Source organism: Vanessa cardui, chromosome 11 (assembly GCF_905220365.1).
Source record: "Vanessa cardui chromosome 11, ilVanCard2.1, whole genome shotgun sequence".
NCBI classification, from domain to species: Eukaryota; Metazoa; Arthropoda; class Insecta; order Lepidoptera; family Nymphalidae; genus Vanessa; species Vanessa cardui.
Window position 1 is genome coordinate 958,364 of NC_061133.1, and position 21,626 is coordinate 979,989.

General features: G+C 32.0%; 1 protein-coding gene across 9 annotated transcripts in view; it reads left to right on the forward strand.

Moving 5' to 3' along the window:
- LOC124533590 (disintegrin and metalloproteinase domain-containing protein 23) overlaps positions 1-21,626 on the forward strand; it is a 522,035-nt gene that overhangs the window by 296,594 nt on the left and 203,815 nt on the right. For 8 of the 9 annotated variants that reach the window (XM_047108967.1, XM_047108975.1, XM_047108969.1 and 5 more), the window contains 2 exons: positions 4,505-4,555; positions 8,796-8,825. In XM_047108967.1, the coding sequence (XP_046964923.1) occupies positions 4,505-4,555; positions 8,796-8,825 (81 nt within the window). The remainder of the gene's footprint in view (positions 1-4,504; positions 4,556-8,795; positions 8,826-21,626) is intronic. The other variant, XM_047108970.1, reaches the window with a different exon arrangement.

Below are 21,626 nucleotides of genomic sequence, written 5' to 3' on the forward strand. Positions count from 1 at the left end.
TCACACACTCTTCTTTGGGGATTTTCACAAAATCAAAGGACAACAGGAAAGGCCCTTTGTTCTAGAAACTGAAGCCTAATTGATAACAGCTGTTTCAAAGGTACTTTTGCAGAGAAGTCGATTGTTCCCTAAAGTTAAATTAGCTTTAATAGTTCACCTGTCGACTGGTTAGGTTACAAATTTAATAATATCTACTAGTGCAAAGATAAAGACAGAGTAAAGAAGTTATGGTATTAAATATCTAATAGTCAAGATAAGTTCAGTGGTAAGATATCTAGAACCTTGCTAAGGATAGCAACTTCAAAACTGGGCAAATACCACTGAGTTTTGAGCTTAATTTGTGTTTGTAATTATTCATAGTGTTTTTCGCGGCGAGGCAAAACATTAAAAAAGGAGATACACTTGTTTTGGATTAAATTCTGCCACGTGCGGTAAAGCATCGTAGTAAAATTAACTATATACCTTTTTCCAGCAGTGAGAAATTTTTATTTAATTAAAAACACGTATGAGAAACCTAAATCATTAAAATGAAATTTATATTCAGTAAAACAAACCTCCGATTACATGTTTTTAATTATGTATTCTTTGAAAAATAAAAATTTAGTATAACTACATAGTATAAAACAAAGTCGTTTTCTCTTTCCCTACATCCTTAAATCTTTAAAACGGAAAACACAACGGATTTTTATGCGGGTTTTTTTTATTAGATAGACTGATTCGAGAGGAACGTTTTTTTACATAATACAAGGACAATATAGTAAAGAAATGTTATTATCAGTGTTTTTTAGTATCAGCATTGCACCTGAGCGAAGCCAGGGCTGGTCACTAGTAGTTTACATAAATTCAAATATTAAATTTTCTACGAGATGTATCTGTTGAACCATTATTGTCCCACTTGAAATGCCAGTTCTAGGTCCGCTTTGATCTTATCTGCTCGGCAAAGTTTAACGCCGTACTTCCTATCTGGCCTTTCGGCCTGGAACTGCGATTAATTGACCACAAGTTCAATGGCTGCCCTATATTTCAGACGGACAAATTTGTTCGTATTAATTTTAATCATAGAAGTGATTATTTTTACAATAATACTCATTTTGTTAAGAAGATTTGTTAACAATTGTGTTTTATATCGAATTCTGTTTCTAATCGAATTTTATTACCGTAATTTTGAAGGGTTTTCACTTGGTGGTAGGGCTTTGTGCAAGCCCGTCTGGGTAGGTACCACCCACTCATCAGTTATTCTATCGCCAAATAACAGTACTCAGTATTGTTGTGTTCCGGTTTGAATGGTGAGTGAGCCAGTGTAACTGCAGGCACAAGGGACATAACAACTTAGTTCCCAAGGTTGATGGCACATTGACGATGTAAGGAATATTTAATATTTCTTACAGCGTCATTGTCTATGGGTGATGGTGACCACTTACCATCAGGTGGCCCATCTGCTAGTATTAGAAGAAGTAAAGGTGCTCTCCATTTGAAATGTAACCTTTTCATCGGCGCAACTAGAATGCTCGTTTTGGATACACCACGTGGCGCAATATCATGCGACTCGACGTTCCTTTACAATGTTTTACATCACAAATAGGCACGATAAGAGGCCCATGAAAACACAGTTATCCCAAGAATAAACTAGGTGTGAAGAGTTGTATTCACGTGCTCTTGCAATTGGCCTATCTTGTTATAGTAATAATCCTCTCTCAATCTAGGAATTACTTTAACTTATTGTGTAATGTCTGTGTTCTTGGCGATTCACTTCACTTGGCGATTATCTCTCTGTATCTCTCTCTCTCTCTCTTAGGGTCATTCTAAATAAAGAAGATAAGAATACACACTTGTGTTCGGGTGACATTTTTCAAGAAAATTATGTTCAGTATAGAAGTCAATTATAATATAAGATTTTCTTTTAAATATGGTATTTTGGTTGATACTATATATGGGTATATGGATATGAGATATGAGATGGAGGATGTCTCAAATAGTATCAATTTATTACAAGTATCATATTTGTATTCATTGTTATAGAGTTGTTTTAGTGTTAGCTAGAATTTCTGTAACGTATACCAATTATTCTGTTTTAATTTATTCACGAAAGCGTTAAAGTAGAACATGGAATACGTACATGTGAATGAAAAACACCATAGCTCACGCGAATATGCTAAATCTACGCCGAGAAAGAAACGATGGGAACAAGCAAATATCAGAAATAGAACAATTTTAACTCTGGAGTGAAATCCTATTTTCAAAACATTTCATTTTCAACTTTATGACCATTATAATAAAGCAGGTTTTAATTTAAACTCATAATGCTTCCATTTCGAAAATTAAACCAATTTTTAAATTGTTAGTAATGTGATGTGGGAAGTTGTTATTTGTGGTAATTTTTTAACTCTTTTTTTAAATTGTAAGCAAGCGACATTTGTAATAATTTCGTTTTTTGACGAAATTATTACAAATGTCATTAGACGAAAATCTAGAGGCGACTTGTCAGTAATTATCAAAATAAAGTTTCTTTCTTTAATATAGATCATATCGACCATATATATATATATATATATAGATTATATCGACCAACGTATTTCATCTATTTTTAATGAATATAGATTCATAGTCATAATTAACACTTCCACTGATTCGAAGATACTTACCTAAAAAAACCGACGAAAGGAACATAATAGATTAGAGATTACAGATTGTATTGTAATAATTAATATTAGCCATTTCTTATAGACACGATAACTGTGGGATCAGCATCTCTAAGCCTGAGATTACACTGGGTCACTGATTCTCAATGGAATACACCAATGCAATGTTTGGCAGGCAAATAATTAATAGGTCCTACAACTAAAAAGGCTTTAGCCAGCAAATGAAAGCGGTTTACCGTCAGTTGGTGGTAGAACTTTGTGCAAGCCGGTCTTAGTACTTTTGGGTTCATATTTGTAGGTTCAATGAGAGTAACTATAGGAATATGGAACGTGAGGTGTGTTGGTGAAATAAAAAATGGTAATTCTTTTTTAGTGTTAGGTCTAGGGGCAGTAATTACCGCTTATATTTTTTATGTTATTGCTCAATTATTAGCATTATATTTTAAACGTATTATAATTGTAATGTACCTAATTGATATTTCATGCATAACAATATTTGAATATTCCGATTTGAACAAAAAAATAATAAATTTTAGTTCACATGTGATCATTGTGATTGAAATGAGTTCATTGGGGTATAGTGACACAAAAATCCTCATTTTTACTCTTAAAACTACAGTGAGAATTTATTCCTTCATTTGTGGTTTTAATGTTTATTTCAGGATATGACCTCAGACTATGTAATTATGTAAATTTCAAGGGTTTAATAATAACAACCCACCTGAAAAAGCAATATTTACCTACGAAATGAGGGGTACATACTTTTTTCCCTTTCAGACAAACACTTGATTAACCTTTGTATACCATAAATTAATAAAATGTACCTGTACCTGGTGAATTAAAAAATAATTCATTAGAATATAATAATAAAACATTATCTACACTATTCTTCCAAGACCACAGTTTTGACAGGCTGGTCTCTCACTTAATTTTCTGTCTCTAATTCTTGATCTATTTCTCCTGACTCACGTTCTAGCATATTCGTGTAATATTATTTCCATTGCTTTTGTATAATCTTTTCATCTCGTGGGTACTAATGCCTCTGGTCCTTTCTGACTTTTTCTGGTACACTAGTCATTTAATGGAAGTACCTTCACACCTATAATAGAATCAAGTCAAGTTTCGTTTAAAACAACTATTCAATATTCTTACATAAATATTTAAGTAACGTAACAGCCTGTAAGTTTCCCACTGCTGGGATAAGGCCTCATCTTCCACTAAGGAAAGGGTTTTGGAATATATTCCACCACGCTGTTCCAATGCGGATTGGTGGAATACACATGTGGCAGAATTTCGATGAAATTAGACACATGCAAGTTTCCTCACGATGTTTTCCTTCACCGCCGAACACGAGATGAATTATAAACACAAATTTAGCACATATATATAGTGGTGCTTGCCTGGGTTTGAACTCGCAATCATCGGGTAAGATGCACGCGTTCTAACCACCGGGCCATCTCAGCTCTACATAAATATTTGTTCGACGAATATTTAAAGCTGTTTGTACTCGTCTACTTTAATAATGAATGTTTTGATTTTGTGAAAGCGCCTTGTTACTTTTTTTACGATAAAATACAGCCATTAACTATTATTTGACAATAAATTCGTATTCTATTATCATTTTTGTGGGGATGATTAATTTAATAAACTGTTAAAAAGCCCAAGCAAATAAATTTGTCTTTGTTTGAAGAAATTTCCATAAAGCTGTATTTTAAAAGGGAGACCACGGCAAAATGGCTTTTAATAAATCATTCTTGTTATTATAATTATTTTATATTTTTATAATCATCTTATGTATTTAGCACATTATAACTTATAAATAGTCTAATTAAAAAGTCATTAACACCGTTGTCTCCTTGTTTCAGAAGCCGATTATACATTGGATGATTCCTTTTGGAGTGAGGATAGTGCTTTTGGTAAGTGAATCGTTGGTAGAAGATCTTGTTCCATTTTCATTCCTTTGTCAAATTCACACAAATCCATATTAAGGACTAATACGTAAAATGTACAAGAAATGCAAACCTCAAGACGGCAAAATTAAAAAAAATATATATAAAATAAACATAATCAAAGTATGAGAATTGCATATACAGTAAATCCGATCTCGAGAACTTAGGAAATATTAGAAGAACATTATATGCTTTAATAATTTGATTCAAGATAATGTTACTGCTCTATCCCCCTATAGTAATTGATACTGTGTTTCACTTATTAGTCTTTCTCTTAGTGACTACACTTTCTCAATCAATAGGTTATTTCACGCAAAAGGCAAGCCCCATTACATTTACTTAATAGTAGGGCTATTGCCCTTTGTGTAGGTATCATATACTCTATCGTCAAGCAGCAATATTCTTGTGTACTATTTCGAAGGGTGAGTGCCAGTTTTAGGTTTGGTGAAAGGTATTGGCGATGTATGTAATGTTTATGTTTCTTACAGAGCCGATTACGATTTGCCACTTGTTTTCCGTGTTTAGCCAATTGCGTCTCAATCTCAATTGAGTATCATTTTAATAATAATATACTTTTAAGATATTACAATTATTTCTAAGTTTCCAATAGTTAAAAATGTTGATATATGAGGTTAACATTTTCTTCCTATATACATATGTATCTATCTTTATATAAGAAGGAATATCTCAGCAATGTCTAGTGTTTCATATAAAAATGGAATACGCAAAACACAAATACAGCCCTTAAAATTCAGCGAGTTGTAAAAAAACGCGTTTCCAGCACTTCCTCCGGGGACCGTACATCACGGGCAATAACCGTTTCCAGTCCCGGTCGAGTTTATTTTATCCTTTTACGGTTTCAGATTTCGGTAGATGCTCCTTTGAAATTGGGTGGCTTCCCATCCTCGATATAATTATGTAGTTTCGGAGATTTTAATTAATGGTACTGAGGTGGTTTTTTTAAAAAAGGTTTTATACCTGATTACTATTTGAAAGATGATATTAATAACTCGAAATTATTTTCGCTTCGGTCGTGTTCTATGAATTTCGTTGAGAAATATGCGAAAATTGTTGTTAAAGGAAGCTTATTTTTTTTTTTAAATAATCAATAATTTAATATAAGTTATATTGTTATTTTTTATAAAATTTTTGAAAATAAGATTTTGTAGTAATATCAAAGCAAGCTAAAAATGGATAGTTCAGATTGAAACCATTTGACAAGACTTCTCAATGGCGCACTTATTTCATAGTTTGCATATGCCATACAGTGTGATGGAGTTTCACGTATGCCATGCATGCCGTCTTGTTCAATGATTTGCATGAGAATGCATTCAACATGTAAATTTAAGCGTTTCTGAGACCGCGTAGGGACGTGTCTCTGTTCTAATCGATTCTGAATCGATAGAGTAATGCAAGAAGCTGTAAAATTATTATTTTATACTCCTTTAATGTTTCAATACTTTCACGCGGTTCGTATTTGTTAATGTTTAAAACAAGAGTTTTTATAGATTTAAATGAATTTATTGTTATGAGTTGAGGCATTAGAAGACTTAATGTATGTTAGTCGAATAGGTTTATACCTACTATAAACAAGTGAATTTTAATATGACAAATTAATTGTTTATGATGGCCGTCTCAATAGCTCGGTGTTAAAATCTGGAAATCTGCTGAACTTGTAATATAGAAGAGTATGTTATATATGTACATATATTTGCTAAATGTTAAGTTCTATTAATGTTTAGTTGAAAGGAGTACCTCTATTTTCTTCTCGCTAACTGTACTTTCAAAATTGATGTTAGCTTTACATTTAATTCATGTAATTCATTTCAAATGTACTTTACATGGGGCTACTTTTTTTAAATAACAATTAAAATAATTAAGGTCCTGCAATATTTCTACTAGCCTTATAATATCAATTAATTGACAAATACTAAAATGTTTTATATCATATATAGATTAAAAGTAGTAACAACGTTTTATTATTAAGGTTTAACAGTTTGGTTCAATGCTTATTTAATGCATGTTGACAAATAGAAGTAGGGGTTATACTAAAGTGTCTCTTAATGCAGCCATAAGCCTAATAAAAAGTAATAATATTCGTCCTCGTCACGTACACTGAGTGGCGTACAGTGGCGCTCGTAAAAGTCAGTATAACGCATGCTTGCGTCTCGCGCCATGTGACTAGATCACGGATCGCTGACTGTTACGAGTTCGTGACTGTACAAGTTACACCGTGCTCTTTGTGATCTCTGTGATGTGTATCCAGATTATATGATTCTTATATGACGTTATTAAAAGGGATTTACTCATACGACATACATTTCTATACATTTTTTTTAATAATCATGTAAATCGTCAACTCCAGTTATTGATATGATATCGTAATGAGATTTTTTATAACGATTTTAGTAAATTTTTCGTCTCGACATAATATTTTATACACATAGTACCTATTCTGATGTAATGTTCAAATTTTAAATTTGTATATTTAATGATGGACACGAAGTGAAACTTCTGGAACTAAGATGTTATTTCCCATGTGCATGTAGTTTCTGACTCTAACTGGAATACAATAATACAAATTATTACAGTTTCGAATACGTGATGAGTGGGTGGTTCCATCCCAGACGGACTTGCACAAAGTCCTACTACTAAGTAAATTTATGTTATATATACAACGTATAATATGTAATACATTGTGTAATGTAATAATTATTCATTCTCTTCTCGTCCTGAATAGTATTTTAATATAATGACATCTTTAACGCCAAAAATATTATAGACTCGATTTGCAATTATTAATTATTTTGTATGTAATTATTTTTAATTAATTTTATTTATATATTTCAAACATAAAAAATTCCAAAATAAAAACGTTAAAATCAAACGTATTAATAAATTAAAATGACACGTACGTGCTACGTCGTAGATCCTGTAGCAGCTCTACGACGTAGCGTATTTATGTCGTTACAAATCTTAGCCGTCTAGTTTAACTGTCTACACCAAGCTCTAAATAAACATTAATGGCTAATATTTACCGCATTTAGCTTCACTATCAGAGGTCGCCAGTTTTATTACCATAATAATCAGTACTATCATATACAGAAGTGACTATTTGCCTATTAGCGTTAAATGCGAAACGTTAATTATAACGTACTAATTTACAAGTTAAGTCCGAATAAAGATGAGTGTGAAATCAAACGTAAATTGTTAAATAAAATCAAATACAAATCTCTATGTATAATTAATCTATACTTATAAAATTGTTTAGACTGATTTATTATCAACGATCAGCCAAAACCTAGAAATATTTATTTTTATTATGTATATTTTGATAAAGTTTTTGATGCCTTAAAAATATAATTTTCCCCATTGCAATTGGAACGGTAGCTAATACAAAAAAGGCTTTAGTGTATTTACTTTTTAAAGATAAAGTAATATGGTCTTAATACCAGATGCTAAGATTTGGGATATCATATCTTCGCAATGGTTGAGTTAAATCAATGTCGCTTCAAAGGTTCTGATTCGACATAATTCAACCTTATGTTTATAATAGTGCCAACCATACGAGAGCCTGTTAGCGTGTGAAAATGAATTTGCCAATTTTAGTGACTACATTGCCGCTCGTACCGTCGCCTCGTATTCGCCCCATTGGTCCTGAACATCGATATCACGTCATTGACTCCCAATCAGAGGCGCGCATGACGTAATACAACGCGTCGACATAGGCACAAATATATCCTCTGAATAAATGATAATCACCTTCAATCAGCACTTGATTGAATCAGCCAGCATTGATTGATCTCTTTAATATTTTGTAAAGATAAATTTCAAATTTAGATATTTCAATATCGCATTCAGTTAGATAGGTTATTTTTGTAGAATATGTTTAATGGTTTTTACAGTTCTGTTTATTATAGACTTCGCAAGGTTATTCTCATGGAGGGGTTTTTGGTAATGGGAAACAAAATAGCTAATAAAATATGCCGCTTTTAAATTTAATAAACCACTTTATACACTATATTCATGGCTCTTGTATCTATACACTGGCTCATACCTGATCCTAGTTCCCACCCAAACAAGCCTGTATGAAAGTACTACCGTAAAGCATGTTTAGCAGTAGCCACAAAACTGTAAATTATTTGTTATGTTTAAATATTATAGTTGTCGTCAATATATAATTAAATCGTCTTCCTTTTTGTTTCAGGTGACCAACACGAAGAAAATAAATCAGATGGTAAGTATGTTTAAAATCAGATTATGGAATTAAAATACCGAGTATTAAAGTTTCGAATTTGAATCGAATATTTAAAAGGCAGTAGATCAACTTTATTGCAATTTAATCGTCCATATTAGTTTTTATGAACTATTAATAATTATTATCTTTGTCTGCAAAAAAGCGATATAAATGAGATTTTTTATGGCAGTTTAGTATATGTTTGGATGTATTATATAGGCCAGCATAAAAAACATTAACATTCTAAATAAAAATGTATAATCACAACAAAATCATGCTTGTCGTCTCAATTGGTTCTCGTAATTCATAACATAAAACGAATCTTGATGATTTAAAATTACAGAATAATTATCACATGGTTTTGAACGTAAAATATATTTTCCGAATACGTAAAAGATAAGTGCTACGATGAAAATCTTAATGTTCCATCACTCGCGTGGTATTCATGCTAATTGTCTGAAGGAGGAAAGTATTCGTCGGTAATATTCGTGAATATAAATTAATGGAAACATCGAGATCCATTTCCTAAAACAAAAGAAACACGAATTGTTTTGATTATATTGTATTCCACGTGAAAGGTTTCTTCGAAATGTATTTATAAATATCTGTATTTATTGAAATCTAAAAATTTGCTTTTTTTAATATTTGAGTAAAACCTAAGGAAAATGTTTTGCTAGTTCATCTAATTGAACTAAACCAAGACCTAGGAATTATTTAAGCTCTACTTTCTATAAGTATCAATTTGAGAGTTGTCAGTCATATTCACAGATATAACATCTCAGAACCCTTGAATATTGGTGAGAGTATACTTATATTTAACTTAAAACTTATTAGCCTCTCTACTGTTAGGCTGAGGTCACTTCAGCTTAGCAGAAGATCTTTAATGAACTTATTCTTCTATTGCTATGCGGGTTGGTAAGTTCGCATGTGGTGGAATTTCTCACGTGAAATATACAGCTTTGCTCACGTTGTATCCTTCACAACTAAGTCTGACATGAGCTAAAACATATTAAGTAAAATTGGATAATTATTTGTGGCTGAGATTCACGTTTACAAAATACTAAGTCACCCTGACTCGATATTTAGAAAGGTTAACAAAATGAGAATTTGAAGTTCTAGTTCGTATACTTCTTGCTGAATTTGTATTCTACTAACCCTTGATTTGATTGATACTAAAATAAATGAGTATGGTACAACAATTTATTTTAAAATAACGTAATTAATAACACAATTGCTATCGCTGTAACATGCTCCATTCTTTTACTATCTTTGTCAAATTTAAACCGATTTTTTTATGGTATACGTTGGCGGTCGAGCATATAGGCCACCTGATGGAAAGTGGTCACCATCACCCATAGACAATGAAGCTGTAAGAAATATTAATTATTCCTTATATCGTCAATGTGCCACCAACCTAGGGAACTAAGATTTTATGTCCCTTGTGCCTGTAGTTACACTGGCTCACTCACGCTTCAAACCGGAACACAACAATACGGAGTACTGTTATTTGGCGGTAGAATAACTGATGAGTGGGTGGTACCTATCCAGACGGGCTTGCACAAAGCTCTACCACCAAGTGCAATAGGTATTAAACGCTATATAATCTCCCATAGCTTGAAATATTATTAAGCTACAAATACAAGCTATAATCGTTTCATATTCAAAAACACAAGGTGAGGGCGTTTTTATAAACGTAAAACATTTTATTAACATTTAATCTTTACTCTGAAAATTTATACCTGTTATTCAAATCCAAGAACTAAATTAAAACAGTCCTTCTGAGATAAAGGAGTTGCAATATAATATTAATGTTGTAGTAAATAGCATTTTATTATCGAAGAAAACAAATTCCTATTAATATTTAGATTATTTTACTTAATATGTTAAGTTCTGAAGTGCATTTAAATTAATAATTATACTGTAACTATAAAAGAGCGAAGAGTTACCGTCTTTAGGTTTTCCTCAAGCAACCCTAATTGCCCTGAAAAAAGTTTCATTACGGAACCGTATCCGAAGCCTTTATGAGGTAATTGAGACTTATAGAGTTACTTTAAAGTTAATTTCCATGAATTTTATAACGGAAAGTTTTGTGAGGTTAGCGTTCGCATTTTTCATACAATATTTGTAAAGTTTACAATGTTGAGCCTGGCTTCGCCGGTTAGGTATTGTGAATCAGGCACATGTATAATTTATTTAATTGGAACAGCTCGTATATTTCCCACTTTTGGGCTAAGGCCTCCTCTCCTAATTAGGAGAGGGTTTGGAACATATTTCACCACCTATTCCAATGCGGGTTAGTGGAATGCACATGTGGTAGAATTTCGAAATTAGGCAGATGCAGGTTTCCTCACGATGTTTTCATTCACCGCCGAGCACGAAACGAATTATAAACACAAATTAAGTACATATATATATTAGTGCTTGCCTGGGTTTGAACCCGCAATCATCAGTTAAGTTGCACGTGTTCTAACTACTGGGCCATCTCAGCTCTTGTATAAACGCATATGTATAATTTATTTAATTTGTTATGTATATATTTTATTGAATGTTGTGAGCAATGTTAATTTACAAACGCACATATATTTACATATATGTTCGCCAAGAACCTTGTGAACTAAGATGTTGTGTCCTTTGCCTGTAGTTACACTGACTCAGTCGCCCTTCAAAATCGAACAGAACAATACTAAGTGTAACTAACTATTTTATCGATTGTCGGTAGAATAGTTAGTTTACAGTTTGATAAATGGGATTCAGTTGATCAAAATTTTAACAACAAAGATTGATATTATTTTATTTTATAAGTAATATATTTGTATGTCATGTTAAAAAGCCCGTAACGTTACAAAATATTTTGTAACTTTTTTACAAGCGTGCGTTTTTATAACGCAAAACCAAGATATATAGTCGACAAAGTCCATAATGTGGTCTCAGAAAGCGTACAGATTGTGTTATGAAAGATTTTACTACCCAAAACCAGTGTCAAGAATTCTATGAATAACTACGTAAATATAGAAGTTTTTACTAATTCAACATACATATTATCATAAGGTTATCTTTATGATTTAGTTTTGTACTGTACACGAGTACACATAAAAATCATTGTTTTCCGTAACGTTTGTACGTCTCAGTGAATTAAATTTTTTAACACGCTTACAATTCAAAAGTTTAAACACATTCAAGTACAATCCGGTATCCAATGAAAGCGTACTTACCGTTAGAACAAGCGCGATAACTCTTAAGCTATTCTAATTCAACGCTAAGCGAATCGTGTTCAGCGCCGAGCGAACTACAACCGACTCGATTTCCAAGCGTTCCAATAACAATATCATGTACCATGTGAATGCGTTATCACTAAATGCGAGGCATGCATAATGCAAGCGTCATCTGCGGTGTGCTCGGCCCGGGAATGCGCGGCCGTGCTCGCTGTTCTAGCGGAATGTAACCTAACGTTATATCATTCATTCATTAGCTAAACAAATTTATTCATAACTGGTAATGACATAAATTTTACTACTTTATAATATTCTCTTTGATCTAGAGGCTATATAAGGCCAAAGATTCCGAGTTTCTTGGTTCAAACTCCAAGTCAGGTCAATAACATTTTTTTTTCTTTTTTTGTCAAAACTTTCTCACTAACATCCGTTAGTCTGTCAGTTGAAAGTATACAATCCCAAGACTCGATAAATAGGTTTTATAATTTAATAAGATATCTGTAACTCAAATTTTACCTCTAATTGAGTAGTTTCAGATATAAGTGTATAGATAGGTACTTTTCTTTTCTTTTATTTATGTTCTTTATACATTGCGAACATTCATTTTTATAATCAATATTTTTACTTAACTAGCGAACAGATTTTTATACGATTTGAGGAATAATATAAGGATGATTAATTATTGGAGATATCAGAAAAGACATCCCAAATATATGAACTATGTATAGCTATACCTCTAGATAGGTAACACGTTATAGTATATATTGTTACTTAGATATACTTATTTGGTCATTAAATATATACAGTTTCTCGCATTTTAACAAATTAATATCATAAACAGAACCTAGTTGGTAAGTCGCTCCGTGTATTCTGGTCTTAAGGTATTAGACGCTTCATTGTATTTGCATTCTCATAAAGCTTCATCTAATGAAATATTAAGGTATTTCAAGTCTACAAAGAAGCTCAAATTTAATTACTGTAAAAAAGGACGGTAGGAGATCCGCCAAGGGTTTTATTTTCTAGAAACGGTTGAGGTGGTTGAACGTTTCGAAAATATAAGTACTAATTTTGTTATTTTTTTTTTCATTCGCATTTAAATTGCATTCTATATTTAAATGTTTCATTGATGAATGGCCCAGTGGTTAGAACGCGTACATCTTAACCGATGATTTCGGGTTCAAACCCAGGCAAGCACCACTATATATATATGTGCTTAATTGTGTTTATAATTCATCTCATGTTCGACGGTGAAGGAAGACATCGTGAGGAAACCTGCATGTGTCTAATTTTATCGAAATTCTACATGTGCATTCCACCAACCCGTATTGGAACAGCGTGATGGAATATATTCCAAACTCTCTCCTCAATAGGAGAGGAGGCCTTAGCCCAGCAGTGGGAAATTTACGGGCTGTTACTTTACTTTCTTTTTTTATGTTGAAGTATGTGTGCCTTGTTTGGCCGGTTTTACACGCAGAGAGTGAATGCATCCACTTTCTTGACTTGCAAGTCATTCAATCTTCATTCGCACACCACGTCATTATCGCGACTCACGCTCAAGTCATTATTGTTAAAATTACCAGCATTCCTCAAGTGTCATCCGCGAACAATGTCGGTTAAGGCATTGTTTAAAAAATATATTTACACACTTATTCATCGGCGAGCGATTTATGAAACAAAGCGCTTCAAGCGTTCCGAGGTTAAGCGTAATTAAGCGAGACTATTAATCACTTGTTGAAATACTTATACGAAATTTTATAACGATTATCACATACAACAGCTCTCTGTGATATATTTTATTATTCAAATAAATCGAAAATTTATGTTTTACCTGGACATGCTCGTTACTAGCATGCTCCTCGTGCGTGTGAGTGTGCGTGTGCGTGTACTCTGCGTGTTTGGACAACCATGCTTTTATCTAGCACACCCAAGATTAGCATGCTCAAATTTTATAAGTAAAATTATGGTATCATGTATTTAGTGATGTAAAATATTATTTAAGAAACCGAAACACTAGAGATACTATTTAAAAAATAAATCTTTATTATGAGAATAACTGTTAGACGCTGAAGTATTTCTCAAAGATTTTCGAGCCATCAGAGTTGTAGGTTCCTTCCGGATCCCCTTGGTCTGTTAAAAAAATAAAATTAATATTTTTTTTGTCTATTGTTATTTTAAGAGCATACTCTTTTATAGTTTACAAACTAGCATGCTCTGAAATAATGCTTTTAGACTTGACTTTGATTATACTTTTTTCCAACCGCGTTACACACATTGTGTTACGTAATATGAAAATGAAGGCGTCATACGATCAAAGTCGAGAGTAAGTCGAGATGGCCCAGTGGTTAGAACGCGTGCATCTTAACCGATGATTGCGGGTTCAAACCTAGGCAAGCAACGCTGATTCATGTGCTTAATTTGTGTTTACAATTCATCTCGTGCTCGGCGGTAAAGGAAAATACGTGAGGAAACCTACATGTGTCTAATTTCATTGAAATTCTGCCAAGGAGAAGGTTAAAGGAGAGGGTCCTTAATAGAAGAGGATGCCTTAGCCCAGCAGTGGGTAATTTACAGGCTGTTATTTTACCTTACTTTATACGATCAAATAGTGTATTGTAGCACTCGTACTCTTTTCGTATAACGCTACAAAACCAGTGAAAAATCGTGGAATAAAGATTTCTCAACACCAGATCCTCCACCGACCAGGCTTTTAATACAAATTTGTATTTTAAGTGAAAATTATAAACGAAATGAGCAGACTGCGGATAAAATCACAATGAGTTTTAAATAAACGATGACAGTCGTTAAAACACGTTATCGCTTTGTCTTTTAGTGTTTACACGATTTTAAAACAATTCGAGCTTATTAAATACTTTTAATATATGCATAAAATATACTTTAAAATAATATGTTTGAAGAACAAGCATTATGATTGAAATTAATTTTGTTATCATATAAGTTATCATTACATAATATAAAAAAAGTCGCTTATCACTGTCTGTCCATATGTATGCTTAGATCTTTAAGACTACGCAACGGATTTCGATTCGGATTCTTTTAAATGATAGAGTGATTCAAGAGGAAGGTTTTTGTATGTAACAGACAATATAGTAAAGAAATACTGATAATTGTAGAAGTTTCTAAAGTGATTTCGCAAATAAATCATTTCTGTAGTACATTTAGTAGGTATATATGAGTATTTCACCCGTGCGAAGCCGGGTCGCTAGCGATATATAAAATACGCAGTTCTTAAATACAAGCCATATTAATGAAAATGATACTACTGTATAGAGGCTTCGGGGCGTGTAATGTGAGTGTATTCATATATTTTTTAAATCATTTTAACATAAAATAACTATTTATTTTAATAATAACTATTTGATTAAAGTTTTTCCATCGTAATATATTCAAGAATAAAAATTCTTTAAAAATAATTTAAGACACGGATACAATGTTTTGATTAATGATAATGAAAAAGAAACTTATATTAAATATTATCTGATATATGTAAGATATTAATAATATATCATAATCTCATAATTATCAAAAAAAGGTGGCAATATAATTTTCATATAAATAAAAATGTGAACGATTTTTGGAATCCTGTAGTACTACTATATGCACACACTAAAGCGTCACTTTATGCAGTCAGTTTTTCACATATTCGTATATTTCTCCGATAGATATTTCAACGTTGATACGAACATTTCCTTCTTTCCACAGCTCCGTAGAACTGAAAATTACCCTGACATATTAATCTATGACCCATTACATTGCAATCGAGATGACACACAATTAGTCACGTAGCGACGGGCGGTGCCGCATTACAAAAGATTTACTTCCCATGAATACGCTTTCAAACTTTAATGGAATTGGATGACGGCTTAATTGAATCATCCGAGACGAGCTATCATAGGGTAGTATCAGACGGATGTGACGCGCCGCTGCGATGTACGAGCGTCTGATTGCTACGATTGTGTGAAGATTTATTTTATAATATTTGTCCTTATAACATATATTATTATGATTGATTGATTACGAAGTCAATACGAGCTTAAAGAGTCTTGATAATTTCAGCGACCCTTTGTACCTGATATATCACGTTTGGAGTTAGAATAAAAACGTATTAAGTTGTAATGAATTAACTAGCTGATATAATCAATCGTAACTAGACTTCTCGTCAGTACTTCTCTGAATATACGTATGGAAACGGTGTTTTATTAAAGTATAGGAATAAAATATTAGAAATATTTACAGAAATCGTCATTGGTGGTGAAATGGTCTTAACATATAAACATACTACTTACTTATCACAGACACTGACTACACTAATCTTATATTTATATTTACATATTATCTTCGGGGCTTAATCGTGACTGAGCATATTTAACTTCATGTACAAAGGATATCTTAACTCCCAAGGTTGACTTATTGGTGATATGATGAATCATAAACATTTCTTAAAGCTCCAATGTCTTTGAACAATGGTCACCAATCATTAGCCTATTTGCCAATTCTCTTACCTATCTGAAATATAAACATGTGTTTACATATGATTAAATTTAATTATGTACTTTAATTATAATAAAAGTATAATTTAATATCACTGTGACATTTAAATTCATACACAGTCTAACCGCTTATTTAGTTTTGTGTTCTCATATAATCGTTAAACACGGGTGCTGCGGTTACCACAACAGCTGCGGTTACCGTTGCTGTGTGAACGCGCCCTATATTTCATTTATATACGATCGTATTATAAGGTTTTATTGAAATATTACTAAATCTTTTTCATTTATTGTCAATACATTACCATAATGAAAGTAGAATCGGGTCAATGCTTATCAAAGTGAGGATTAAATTAAATCCATGGCCAGTTTATAATGATATTACAATAAATAAATAAATAAATATGAGACAACATCACATGCATTACTCTGATCCCAATGTAAGTAACTGAAGCAATTGTGTTATGGAAAATCAGTAGTAATGACGGTACATAAACACCCAGCCCAAGACAACATAGAAAACTAATGATAATCTACATCGGCTCGGCTGGGAATCGAACTCGGGACCTCGGAGTGGCGTACCCATTAAAACTGCTGTACACACCACTCGACCACATAGGTCGTCAATTATGTTTAAATACTTAACTCCTTAGGGTAAATTTGCACTAACCATATAACATGATATTTAATATTTTAATGGTGAAAACATAAAAAGGGCTAAGATCAACCAGTAGTTACAGTGTGTGAATCTTATAATTGAGACTGTTAATACAAATCCAGACAAGTACAACTGAAATTTGTTTATTTTGCAGCGGTGACGTCGATCGTTGAAAGGAATTTTGTAAATTGAATGATATTCTATACGTTCTCGTATCCTATTAGCGCGCACTGATAAATTAAATAAGAAATCTTAGTAAACACAAAACAAATTTCATTAGCTTTTTTGAATCGCAATTTTATACATTATTCTGTGCCCCGGACCTTGTACACGTTTGAATTTAACAAAAAAAATATCGTGGAATAATTTACTCCCTATTATATAACTTACCTGCCAGTGAAAGTCCCGTCAAAATTAGTTCAGCCGTTCCAGAGATTAACCGGAACAAACAGACAGACAGACCGACAAAAATTGTAAATAATATTATTTTAGTATATGTACCGTATATTGATACGTTTACATTGAGTAAATAAAGGCTTCTTTAACATTACAATCAGACACTCCAATTTTATTAAATGTATAGATTAAATATTAAGCTACCATGGGTTATAAATGTCTGCTAAAAAAACCGACAAGAAACTAAGTTCTTATAATATAATAAATTATATTATATTGGCTATAAAAGTACGATAGCGGTAAAATATTTAGTAGTGGTGAACCCTGACTTCGCATGTGTGCGAATTTATTAATACAGAAAATGAAACGTGCGCTTGACAAGAAATTAAGTAAATATAATTCATTTAGTCTTTATAAGTAGGTCGTAAAAGATCATTCTGAATATTAAAATTGTTTTGAGTCTCAATTTTATTGTGGAAATAAGATCAATATTTGTCCATCGCTAATTAATTCAAATAAAAAAATAACTGTTTTAACATTATATTTGTGAAAACCAAATCAAAATCTATTAAAGGTTTAAAAGAAAATATCAGAAACAAAACGTACACAGAAAACGTTTTTGTTTTATGATATTTATCGACTTTATAATACAAAACGTAACTCTATTTAAAAAACGAACACTATATATACAACAATGTATCATGTATTTATATAACGTTATTTAGTTAAAGAGCCCGCCCTTAAAAAGGTTAAAAATACGGTAAAATGTCTGTATGCTTATATACGTTGTCCGTTCCTGCTTTTATCTCTTAATCCAACACACGCTACGGGTTATTTGAGCTCGTATGTGCAATGATTTAAATAGGATTAATATTGGATTCTGATTATTGAAAAAGTATAAATTGTACTCGAGCATTTTTAATTCAATTATCACAGTGTCTTTGGAATCTAGAACCTAATTTATTTAGGAAGTAGCTTACAGTCATGGCTTCAGTTGGATCAAATATACTTTTAAATCTTACTGTTTAACATATTATTTATCAAATTTTATATTGTAAAAAACTTTCGTCGCTTTTTAGTCTTTTCTTAAAGCGGTTCGTTTTTCAATTGAAATCTTTAATGAAGCGGTGAGCAATCTCCAAAAAGATATTTCAGCGCCAATACCGAAATATCTATAGATTGTAAAATATATATATTTTTATTGAAACCGAATTTAAAGCTATACCCAAGTAAAACATAATACATATATTTTATGTATTATGTTTTACTACTTACTAATGCAGGTTTCTGATGATATAACCTTTGCGAACACATATATTTTAATTTCCATCTATGATATATTTCCGTACCATCATTCAATCTTTTATTCCCAACATTTGGATAAAGATCCCCAAAAATGTTGTTACTTCTTGTATTTTTTTGTTTCGGTGTACAATAAAGTATATTTATTATTATTATGTTGACTGAATATAACAAATAATTATAAGAATATCCAAGTCAGGCAAAGGTTGAACAAATCTTCGCGTTTAGAATAATTATATTTATCAGAGCGTAACGTAGAATTCGGAACAGTCAGGTTTAATACTACAACTATTGTGTCGTACAACTGGGGCGCACGGCCGCCATCTTGGTAACGGACTGTCAAATGCATTTGGAAAGCATATTTCGATGGAAATTTAATCGGATGCATGAGTGAAAATGAAATTGTTGCGACTGATTTTAAATCGAGAAAATTTCTAGAAATTTATTTTTCATTTGAGATATCTGTAAATATTACGACTATGATTATGAATGTACGTCTGTGTAATACTTATGCTGTAGGGTCAGCCCTTTTATATAAGTCGTATAAAGTTATATTATATACTTTAAATAAATTATATATAAATGTAGAGGGATATGTCTCGAAAATATAGTTGCTGTATGTACCAAATCAATATGAACACAAATTAACAAAGATGTATTTATTGTCTGATAGGTCTAAATACCCCCTTTGCAAGTTACTATTATCAAAACTAAAATTGTTTTAATTTTTTTTTAACTCAGCAGCAGGAACGGGTGAAACGACGATTAATATAGGATATCGGAATAATCATGTACGATCAAAATCAGTTTTCAACTGGCAAACGCATAAATAAACATGTGTTCAAAAAAGTCGAATTGATATCCATATTTTTGAACGCTTACAATCTGCACCAATTAGACGCAAGTGCGAAATTCGAAAATAAACCAAAACTCATTACAAAAACTTAACAACTGTCATTTCAATAATATTTCTTTCATTAAGTTTGGACGTTGAAATATTTCGGCGCCATTACTTCACTAAAATGAAACGTGATGTTATATTAAAAAATTGTCACCGACCTGATGTTTTGGGTCACAAAGCAATGAGGTCATTACAACAGACCCGTGAGCACAATTCAGCAGGTTCATCTCACATGCGTACTCTTAGTTTTTGAAATACAAAACTGAATAATAAAAGTATTCTGCTATAGTACATCAGTCTCCTGTGTCGAGATAAAATTGTACGCTTATCTAATAACGAAATTAATTGCATAGAATAGAAACCTGCAAATTTGTCTTAAAAAGGAATTGTGTATGACTTACTTTTTACTTACTTAAAACGACGTGGTCGAGTATATAAATCGTTTTTCATGGATACGCCATTGAGATGTCCCTGGTTCAATTCCGGCCCGAGTCGATGTAGTAAAAGTTTATTAGTTTTCTATGTTTGTATGTCTTGGGTCTGGGTGTTTGCGGTACCGTTGTTACTTCTTATTTTCCATATCACAAGTTTTTTAGCCACTTACATTGGGATCAGAGTTGTTGTTCAATATTTATTTATTTATGATTTGTTTAAAAAAAGAGTTCTATGTCGTTGGAAATGTCGCGATGATTTTATTATAATGGCTTTTTCGAACAGATTCTGAATCCCATGAAAATACCATCATCATAATAAAAGTTTAATTGCATGACGACCTGTATACATGATGTTTGACGTAAGGGAATGTAAACATTGCCATCTTCCAAACTAGGTTTCGCTACTAAAAATAATTGAAGGAAAAACCCAATATCTTTTTATTCGCCCCAACAAGACTTTGATCTCAGAACCTTACATTCCGTAGTCGTAAACGAAGTAGACAGTCAGTACATAGTCATGAGTGGTACTTTAAAAGTAGAAATCCCACAGATAATATAATAAATGCAGGATCAAAGGATGAGTTTCTGTTTTAGTTTCTAATCTGCGAGAACAAACCGCGGTATTCCAGCGGCGACTAACTATTTTCCAAATATAACCGTAAAGCTGTATTTCAACAATCGAAACAATGAACAGCTTGGTGAAACTTTTCAAATAATGTTAACATTTAATCTTATATCAAAGGCATCATACAAGCATTTAATAACTCGATATTGTGGTTCAGTAACATGGAGTACCGTTTTAAATTTATAATCTACATTCCATTGACAACTTACCGTTTCAAATAATATTACTTAACAAAGCATTATTTGATCTTTACATTAATAAAAAAATTAAATGTTTCAAAAAAATATAACATAAATAATATTACATTATTATTTTAGAAGCTGGAAATCCCACTCCTTACTGGTATCCCTCTTTTTATTAAAATGCGAGCTCTTATCTCAATATTTATGACGTGAAAGCGCCCTTAAAATATTATGACATTCAAAACCTCTTGCGTCCTTTTATATCAAACTGTGACATTTCTTGGATGAAATAGAATTATATCTTCCTTGAAGTGAACAAAAGAAGTAAAAGGTCTTAAAATATATATAAAATGTATCTATTTTAAGTCTTAAATTAGGTATAGAGTGTATTTACTTAAGACCTTTTCCTGTTTTAAATTCGAATAGGAAGTTGCCTTGGCGTACTAAACAAGCCAATGATGATAGAAATTAAAGGATATACGTTTCAAATTAGCGTAACAGTGAAGTCGTCTTATGGCACTTCATATATAGAATAGTTCCATGGAAGAGCACGGCAGAGCTTAAAATGCATGAGATTATATGATAA